Here is a 10,469-nt window from a genome sequence, read left to right on the forward strand (position 1 = left end):
GGTGGAGGGTGGTCGGTTGCAGCGGCGAGGGAAGGGGAGAGAGAGAAGAGGATGAACAAAAATCGCGATATATAATCATATACACTCAGATGTCAAAGTCTCCCTTGTGCAAATAGGATGACCCTTTCATGATTAGCATCTGTTTCCGAGCTTATTTCTTCTCAATGTGTGGATTAACATTAACTTGATGGAAAGACATACACGTCGTGGTGTGTTGTTTTGATATTTGCAAAGTTATAGGCAATATTATATATCGTTCGGCAGTATACACATATTCCTGTTGAAGTCTTTGATCACTGAACATAAACAGTCCCAACTATAAATAAGACTGACAGAAAGGTGTCATCGCTCTTGCAGCGATTGATGGCTCATACGTTTGATCATAACAAAGCTTGCAGTTGCTGATCAGTCCTTCCATGGCTTGAAGCTTCAACACTAAAACCTTCTAATTAGCATATATCTATGTTAAATGCTACCAACTTTCACTTTCCCAACATAAGAGGCCGAGCCCTGAATAGCTGCGGAATGGTTTGGTCCTGCGGGTGCCGGAATTTGCAGTTGGGGCATTCCGGCGCCGACTTGTCCATCATCACCAGCATGTGGCACTTGTTGCACACCGCCGTCACCATCTCCTTCTCAGCGGCCCCGTCGAACTCCAGCCACGATGGGGACCGTCTTAATAAACCACCCGTATTCTTGGTGTTCTTGTTGCCGGAATTGTCGGCTTTCGTTGATCCACATGGCAGGTTGAGCTCGAGGTCCAGGCTGATTATATGGCCGCCGCCGGGATTTGGCGGCTCCGGGCTTGTCCTCGGATCCTTTGACGTTCTCTTCTGGGTTCTCGTGTTGTAGTAGTGTATCTGGCCCGACTACAACAAAAAGAATAATCATAGTCAGCTCTGATACCATTTATTATGTTATTATAATTTAGTTAAAGACTAGAAAAGGTGTTACCTTGACATCGAGGCATCGTTGCCAATCCATTGGCAACGGGGTCTCGAGATTAAGCTCGGTGTCAAATATGGAATTGGAAGGTTGGGATTGTTCAAATGGTTTGTCGAGAAGCTCTGTAACTCTTTGTTCTTCCCATTTTCTCTTCCTTGATGAATTCTCAGGGCCTGGAATTGGTATTCTTGGAGTTGGTGAGAGAGGGGCTTGAAGGGAAACCATGTTCTCTCGTGGGGGAGAAAAGTGTTTGTAGGGAAAGGTTACAGAGCGAGTAATACAGGAGTGAAGAGTGGAGAGGCAGGGGCGCAGATTTATGGCACAACGCTACTGCAAAGGAGAGAATCTAATAGGCCAAGATTTAAAATTAGAAATTGAAGGGCCCGCCCCTCCGTGACGTGATCTCCAAGTGAAGTTGGCTGTTCAGTTACTCCATGGCAGCTGGCTCCGAGCTCCTCTTTTATGCTTGGCTAGGCGTGTCTAACCCAACCCTTCAGCCCACTTTGTCATTTTATATTTGTGTTGGGATGAGTCTTATGTCAAATTTAACGGTAAATTTAATAAATAATTCTCATCTTTATCCACCTTTATAGTATAAATAAATTTTACTATCTTATCAAACAATTATAATTAAAATTAACTCAATTTATCAAATAATTATATGTAATTAAATTCACTTCATTTCATCTTATTTTTAAATGAAACTTACTCAATCGATCATATATTGTGTGATAGTCAAGAAAGATCATTTTAGACACAATTTTAACCTTATTGTGTAGATAACTATTTTTTTTTTTATAAGATTAGATTATGCATTATCACACCAAAAAATTAAGAAAAATATGACATATATAACAAATATAGCATTCGGCTTCATACCTATATATATAATCTCACAATATTATGGGATAATCCACTCAGGGGTAGTTTGTTAATCAAGATAAGAGGGAGAAAATATCAGATATGAAAAGCATTCCGAATGTTTGGGCTTTCCAATGTGTTTGTTAAGCTTATTTGACTATTTTTATAAAAGGTCTCACGTGATCTTTTATCTCCCCATTTCAAGATAAATTTATCTAACCTCCCTCTCGGATAAATTTATCTGGCTCTTTCAAGATAAGGTTCAATTACTTATCTGCCCCTTGTAAGATAGTTAATGCCATTTAATGCATTTTAAAGATTTAAATTTATTAAAAAAACTTATTTATTTAACTCTTATAATTAATATTATTTAATATATTTTTAAATTATTATATGTTTTGACAATTTTTAAAATTTAAATGATATTATTCATTTCATTGATTTTTAAAATTTAAATTTTTCTCTCTATATATATATTTTATTAACTAATATAATTCCTGTCATCAATTTTTAAATTATTTTATTTAATTTTATATTTTATTATCTATTATGAAAATATGTTTTGACCATTTTTAATTATCTAGGTGGAATTATTGTAATTCTAACAATTATTATTTATACTTTTCAACTCTTTTTAAATTTATTTTTAAACATGAATTTAGAAAATAAAATATTATTTTTAATTTTAATCTTAATTTTTTCAACAATTCATATTATTCCTAAAATACTATTTTAATCATAAATTTGGTAATAGGGATATTTTGGTAAAAAAAAACCCTTATTTTGATGCTTATCATACGTATTAACAAGCACATGAAAAGAAAAAAGTACAGTTACCAATGAATTTTAAAAAATTTAACAAACAGTCTAATAGAAATCTTAGAATGCTTCCCGGCCATATCTTGACTATTTCATATCTTGATCCGAAAAACGTCATAATCTTATCTTAATACCACCTTATCTTGCTCATTTTAACAAACGCCCTCAATCTATACTTAATAAACAATACAATCTTTACACAAACAAAATTGATAAGAATCATCTCAAAACGCACAATTTCCAAATAACTGCCCATGTGCAATTTAAAGATTCCAATAATAAAGTAACAAAACCCACACTCCAAACGCCCAAATTCAATAATAATAAAACTAAATCATCTCACGTATTATTGATTTATGGGCATCAACAAATGTAGTAACTAAGCTAGGAGAGCTGGCCAAGCCAAAGCCAAGGCCAAAGCCAGAGAAAGAAAAGCATTGAAATAAGGTTGGTGTTGTTAATACAGGTGGGTGACCTTAAAGCGAGGGGACGGGGGGAGGGTGGAAGCGCCATTAATGGAGGAGACTGTACACAGTTGAAGGAACGGAAGCTGGGTAGGCTAGCTCTTCATCAATGCCTATCCATCTTTAATATATATATATATATATATATATATATAATAACTCCAACTTCCGCAATTAAGTCACCCCAGAGAGACCAACTTTATAGAGTTCCATCTATCGATCGGCTATTTAAGACATCCAGTTCCAGTGAGTCCCATCACGGATGACAATAAATTAATAAATAAAAAACTTATTTAATTAATTATTAAAGTAAGTTTTAATCATTAATTTAAAATTAAAATTAAATTAAAATTTAAAATTTTAATATTTATTAATATAAACATAATATATAATTTAAATATTTAAAACGGTTCATTATCATCCCTGCCCATAAAATATATCCCTCACTCTTTGAACTACTATCTGTTTAAACCTTACACCCGCGACCCGCCCTCGCATTAAAATCCCCACCTCATTTTCTGAGCTACAAGACTTTAATTACAAGCTCACCAGCCAGCACACCCCCCCCCCCCCCCCCCCCCCAAAAAAAAAAAATATATATATATATATATATATTGGATGCATCGCTCCTTGCATTTGCATATATAGCACATTTTGCCTTTGTTTCCAAAGTGTAAATATATATCAGAAATTTACATCTTGTTTGTTTGGAATTTTGTTTTACAAAAAATTTGTTTGCTTTGCATATATAGGGGTGGCAAAGGGCAGTTGGCTTTGGGACTTGTATCTTGATCTTAATGAGAAGATCGAAATCGGCTTCAAGTGATTTTTTTTTTATCTTAATCCTAACTCATTTTGGATTATAATTCCTAATTCAATTACATTGATCCTAATCTCTTTAATTTAATTAAAGCCATGGTGGAATGGAACCTTTCCTTTTAGGGTAAAACGCTATTGTAGCCCTTATGGCTCATTGAGAGCTTTGTGGTGACTAAAGATTATGTTCATAGTAGACTTAAGAATTGAAGCAAATTAATTTGTTTGGGTTTGGTTTAATTATTTTAGTTTTTGTACCTAATTTGGTTCTATTTTTATTTTTTTAACATAATAGAGCTCAGATCAAGTTTAAGTCTGTTTAATCAACTCTATTATCTCAAACAAACTAATACTAATTTCATATCTTTAAAATTAGATATACCTTTTCTAATTTCAATCAATCTCAAATCTATTTATTTTGCCCTAGCCCCTTTTCTTCCATGTTGTGAAATCACTAAAATTTTGTGTCCATGCCCCTTCAAGTGCACAAGCTTATTTTAAAATTTATAATAAGATTACTTTTATGTATAGTGTCTCACAAGTTTTAGATTATAAACATATTTCTATAAAAATTTAAAATCAAGACTGACACAATGTAAAATAAAATTAATTGGATTAGGTTGAGCTGGTTTAGTTTTGTTTTATAATTGAATTGATTTTGAATTCAAAATTTCAAACTTATTTAAACCAAGTTTACATCCAAATTTATCTAAAACTCGAACCATTTGGACCAACAATTACTTCTAGATTGTTGTGATATGTTAAATGAGATTGCAGAGGTGCAAAAAATCCCAATTGAATAGTTCAAATTTTCTAATTTATCTAACCAAAACCAAACTAAAGGTGTAAAAAAACTGAAGTTAAACCAAACCAAACTAAAATCCTCTATTTTCCAAAACAATAAATCGAAAACAAACCAAACTGGACATGTTAGTTTCATTTGATTTTTTAGTTTTCTCAATCAGGCCGGATGCACACCCTTGCTAAAGAGATCTGGGTCATGAATGAGCATTCCATGGTCAACTACCAATTCTAACAATACACATAAATAGGGTGAGGGGCCTCGCATGGATTAATGGCAGAAGCAGATGACTCAACCGCTAAGCCATGTATTAGAAATTCACTGCTTTACTATAAAAAGACTAGGTATATATGCTTGTAGCTATGTGAGATCGATATAGCCACCCATTAATGCTTATATAATGAAATAGAATTTTTGTATACAATTAATTTCATTTCATATATGAAGTGATCACATGGATCTCTTTAATTAATTAATAATTGTAATGCTATTCATTTGGAAGTGAATATATTGTGTTTTACTTATATGTTCGCATTTATGAAAGCTTTATTGTCATATAGTTCCATGACTTTTTTATTTATTTATTTTTGTATGCACTGATCTTGGATAAAAGAGTGACAGAGATGAATAGATATTTTATATAAAGTTTTGTTAATTGTTAATGGGTATAAATTAGAAAACAATATCCATGTATAAAAATAACTTATAATTATAAGAAATTACCAAATGAAAAATAAGAGAAATATGTACAGGAGGAATTAGGAATTGATGGATATGGATGCCTACTCCATTTATCGTTACTTTTTTTTTGATAAAACAAAGATTTCAAACTTCATGATGATGGTCGCAATCGACCACCATCGGGGTTGTCTGGAACTATGCAATTCAGGTAGTTATTCTCGGCATCAAACTTGTCCTAAGCCCACTTGACTTGCAACAGTGGGGCTTAGTCCCCTAATATATGTATCCTTTGATGATCAAGTCAACCTCAATTTCAGATGTAGAGCTAAATAATAATACACATAATAAATGATGTATTGTCTCTTAAAATTCAGATCTATTTATAGATATATTGTGAGATAAAAGAAAATCATGATTGATAGTGTGTATAATCAAATTATAAGTCTTGAGAGCCAATTTGAAGAAGTCAAAATATGATTTTGGATCAAGACAGATCTAATTAAGTGAGCTAAGTTTGATTAGACTCGTATTCGAATTTAAATATATTAAAATATGTGTCTTGCCTAACTAACTTAAAAGAAAAAAAAAATTATAATTTTTTCAAAATCAAAATATTCCCATCACTTCACCTACCTAATTTAGTATGAAATTTGTGTAAACAATATTACACACATAAATTAAATAAGATTTCAACCAAAATATAATATTCATAACTTCAAAAATAACACTAACTGAGTACTTTTTATATATGAAATTTAAATCAACTCAAATTCATTTCACTCTAATTACCAACTGAGCTACCTTGGGTTTATTGCTATTCTTTAAGAAAACTAAGAGGTAGGGGGAAGTCATTAAGAGAGAGAGAGAGAGAGAGAGAGAGAAAGAGAGAGAGAGGCGGCGTTTAAGTGCAACTGCCTTCATTTATTCATCTTGAATTCAATTAAATGCTGAATTCAAGGAGTGAGCATCCAATTGCACCACCTTGCTTTCCCCGCACATCTTTTTACCACCAAGAAATGTTATTTAGAAAATAATTTTAATATTTATGATAATATTTTATATTATATTAATAAGAATATATAAAATATTAATTAAAATGTCAAAATTAAATATTTAAATAATATTTCTTTTTCTTGCCACTCTTCCATCCACTGCCACTGGATCAATATGTTAAAAAGACATTTATTATTGAATTTCTTAGAGTTCATAAATTCTGGGGGTGGCAACTACATATTATTTTTTAGTTAGTCTAATATATGTTAAATATTAAAATTTGTTAAAGGCTAATTAAAGCTGAGGAATTCATTTAATTTCTCAAACTTTTCCTATGTTAATTAATGCCTCATCAACCAACCAATTGATTTATAACTGTTCTCCCCTTGACCCTATCCTTGAATACCCATCACCATTAGAATGCAGGATAGTTCTAGATTTTTAGTGGCATGAGAGTTGAGAAGATAAAAAATATCTGATTAGGCCAAACATGTAATATTTAAAAATTTTAAGAAAATTTTGAGATATAATAATTAAATTAAAATTAGACAGACTCAAAATGGGGCTTGGTTATAATTGAAAAAATTATTAAGACTTGAGAGAAATCTAAAGAGCCAAAAATGAATTTATAGAGAAGCACGTAGGATCTATGTGTAATTCTCAAAAAAAAAAAAATACTTAGGTCATTTTTACTAAAATAAGGAGTCAACTTTGAGTATAAAATTTGACCAAATCAAATCAAATTGGGTTGAGTCCAATATTAGACATTATAGGCGAGGTTACGGCAAACTCAAGGGACTCAAGTTCATCAAAAATTTCCAAACAGATCAAAAGTTATTCGAGCTCGGAGATAGTTGAACTGCATGAAGGGTTTGTTGGTTAAATAGTTTATTTTGAATTAGAACAAAATCCAAATATATGTTTCGCTTGAAATGAACCAAAAGATGGGCATTGAATTAAGCATGATTGAGACAATGATAGTACTTCTGGATTTCACAATTGACCATCGAATAAAAAATAATTGAGCTCATAAAGACTAAAAATGTTGTATGAGACACGACAAATAATTTGGGTTTGAGCCAAAATTTTGAGTAAATGGTTACGAATCGGATTGAACTACTTTACAATGCTAGAAGACAACATGGAAGAGAACGTGTATGTGCTTTTGACATCAATTTCTAACTACAGACAAACAAGATATTGGAAGCCAAAAAATTTCAAAACAACCTCAATGAATTGAAAAAAAATTGCCAATTTATTCATTAGATAATGCATAAGCTTGGTCAAATCTAAGTTTCATTCTTTGGATTTGATTGGAAATTTCTATAAGATCAAAATGATAGTGAACCCTATCTAAAATCCAAAGAAATTGAACAAAAATGGATGAAATTTGTCTTACACATGCACGTATATATGAAATTGAAAATTTTATTCAACGTATGGTGATAATGGCATACATGTGTGGTTGGGCGGCAAGAGGTTGACACAACTACTAGAAAAGGTGACTAACTAAAAGTAAAGGTGTTAGGCAATGACTGATAGTGGTAGAGGTGGCTAATGAGGCGATAATGACATGTTCAAGTCACCAAACTTGGCTTTTGAAGCTGAGACTTTCTTCGATTTTGGATGTATCAATGAGAAAGAGCAAGATAAGAGGAATAGATTGAGAGAGATTTTTGTAACGACCTGTTAGTAGATCCGGGTGTTAACTGTGGGAATAAAATATTTGCTTTATTTGAGCCATTATTTTTAAAGGATTATATGTGATGTTTTTAGTTGGTTTGGCACAGAAGGTAAAATGGTGGAAAAGTCAGGGATTTGACTTTGACGAAAAGGGACCCACGACTTTGCAATATATGTGTGTAAGATATTATATGAGAAATGGAAAAGAAAAGAATTATGTATTTATATCAAGAGGATTTATTTAAATGAATTATAGGATATTTGCATTTACTTAGATGGCTAAGGGACATGGAGGGAATAAGAGCTAAACTTAAGGGACAAATGGGTAAATGGGGGAAAGAATAAAAAGGGAGGATGTGGTGGTGGCGTGAGCCACTGTTCCTTCTTTACTTCTCCTTCTTCTTCATTTTCTTCTTTCTTCCTTTCTTCTTCAACATCCCTTCTTCTCCTCTTAGGATTTCTCTCTCTCCATAGATTTGAAGCTTTGGGAGAAAAAGATAGTATCTTGTGTGGCTTGGAAGCTTAATGGGGCTAGCAAAATCCACAAGGCAAGTTCTATTCTCCTCTTCCTCCATTGTATGTGTGTCATATAATATGTTCTTATTCTCAGGATCTTGTGGTGCTAATATCTATTGGGGTTACGTTAGGGGGCCGGGTACAAATGAGAAATTAGTTAATTGGAGGCTAAGGTGTGCGTAAGAAGAAGCTACCCTGTAAATGAGGTCATGCCTCAAGCTAACGAGGTTGAAAAGAGTTCGAGGTGGTGGGGATGCGTTCATATATATATAAGGAAGACTAGAAGGTGTTGAGTTGAGCACCATAGGTAGCACATGTGCTTATCTCCTTTTAGATAGAGATCTGGGTGTGCGTTGATGTGGTATAGTGTATATATATATATAAATGAATGAAATAATAGTTTTGTGTTGTCCCAACTCAAACATACTTGGTGGATACCTGTAATGTGAATCTTATAGAAATAAGAGATGAATGGAAGCAATAAGTTAGATTGTGCTCTAATGGGTTTGAAACCATTGGGGAATTATATATATATACATAGGATATTTAAGGGGTGAATGCAAAAGGAAGTAAGAAGTATGGTTGAGTTTGCAATCAATTGAAAAGAATTGGGGAATTTGAAAAGGGAAAGAAGACACAGTAGGTTGTCGACTGATGGTGAAGAGCTGTCGACCGATCTCGAACGATCGCCTGTTTCCTTTATTCCGTCGACTGTTTGCTACTGGGTTGAATTCCTAAGTCTCATGCCATTGTAAGGAAATGAAGGATTAAATGTGAATGCCTGTAAAGTTGGAATTAAGGAGATATGAGGTACGTTGGGGAGAAATTGTGGTTACCCAATAGCAAATCTAAAGCAATTAGTGATAATTTATTACGTGTGTGTTATATTCTGTATCATTGGATTGAAGTGTGGGGGAATAGTTTAAAAGTGGAGAAGGGTCTAAGATGGAAATTGTTTGTGAAGTGGTCATAGGCAAGTGGCTTGAAAATAGATTAGCAAATCCAAAGGTTGGGTAAGAAAAATTAATTACTACACCTTAGTAGGAATGCTAAGTTAAATGGTGATTTAATGTTCAAGGTTATGAAGCATGTGTATATGAGGCTTTGAAGGATATGTATGTGTTGAACAAGACTTAGAATTCTTCAGCTGTTGAATGTAATGACTTGCGGAATATATAGGACTCATCATGGATTGATTAGTGAATTATCCATAATGAGTTGAGAGATGGCCTAGTAACCAAGGAAGCTAACTGAATGAATAGAGGAACACTCATAGGGAAGAAATGTAAGGAAAATTGGGAAAAGTTATGGGAACTTGAGGTTATGAAACACAAGTTGGATAGGCAAGAGCTATAACCGGCCAAACAAGCTCTTAAAAGTGTCATATGTGATTTGTGAGAGATGAGGTCATTATAAGTGGCGTGGCGATTTATTGGCTTGAGTGGATGTTATAGTCGTGTATTGTTGTAATTATGGTTATAAGAAAATAAAAATAGGTGTATGGTATATAATGATGTGGTGAAGTGGGAAACTTGAGAGTTGAGGTGATTCAAAAAAAAAATATATATATATATATACATGTTGATGGATCCTTGCTACATGAACGGTGGAATAGTAATGGAATAATCGATGGTGTCTTTGGGGAAGACTATACAGAACATTAAACTTAGCTAGTGAGGAAATCAACCTTGGTAGTAATACATTGTTTGAGATCATTGGGTGACTAAATGTGTTAAGAGTGGTTACAATTGGTATGAAGAAAGGTGCCTATAGTAATGCATTTATAATGAGACCTGAGGGGATTGTGATAGCTACCCTTGATGTGTTGTGAGTGGGGTAGAGAGAATGAAATTAGACTATTGTATTTAAAGGAAAGGCACAATTAAGCA

General features: G+C 33.0%; 1 protein-coding gene across 1 annotated transcript; it reads right to left on the reverse strand.

The window, feature by feature from the left end:
* Nucleotides 1-214: 214 nt before the first annotated feature.
* LOC127800148 (protein CURLY FLAG LEAF 1) lies at nucleotides 215-1,408 on the reverse strand. Its single transcript, XM_052334598.1, has 2 exons — nucleotides 955-1,408; nucleotides 215-869 (listed from the first exon to the last, which is right to left on the reverse strand). The coding sequence occupies exons 1-2, from the start codon at nucleotides 1,168-1,170 to the stop codon at nucleotides 483-485; spliced, it is 603 nt and encodes a 200-aa protein (XP_052190558.1). The 5' UTR covers nucleotides 1,171-1,408; the 3' UTR covers nucleotides 215-482.
* Between the last annotated feature and the right edge of the window lie 9,061 nt (nucleotides 1,409-10,469).

The sequence above is a fragment of the Diospyros lotus genome, chromosome 4, assembly GCF_014633365.1.
Source record: "Diospyros lotus cultivar Yz01 chromosome 4, ASM1463336v1, whole genome shotgun sequence".
NCBI classification, from domain to species: Eukaryota; Viridiplantae; Streptophyta; class Magnoliopsida; order Ericales; family Ebenaceae; genus Diospyros; species Diospyros lotus.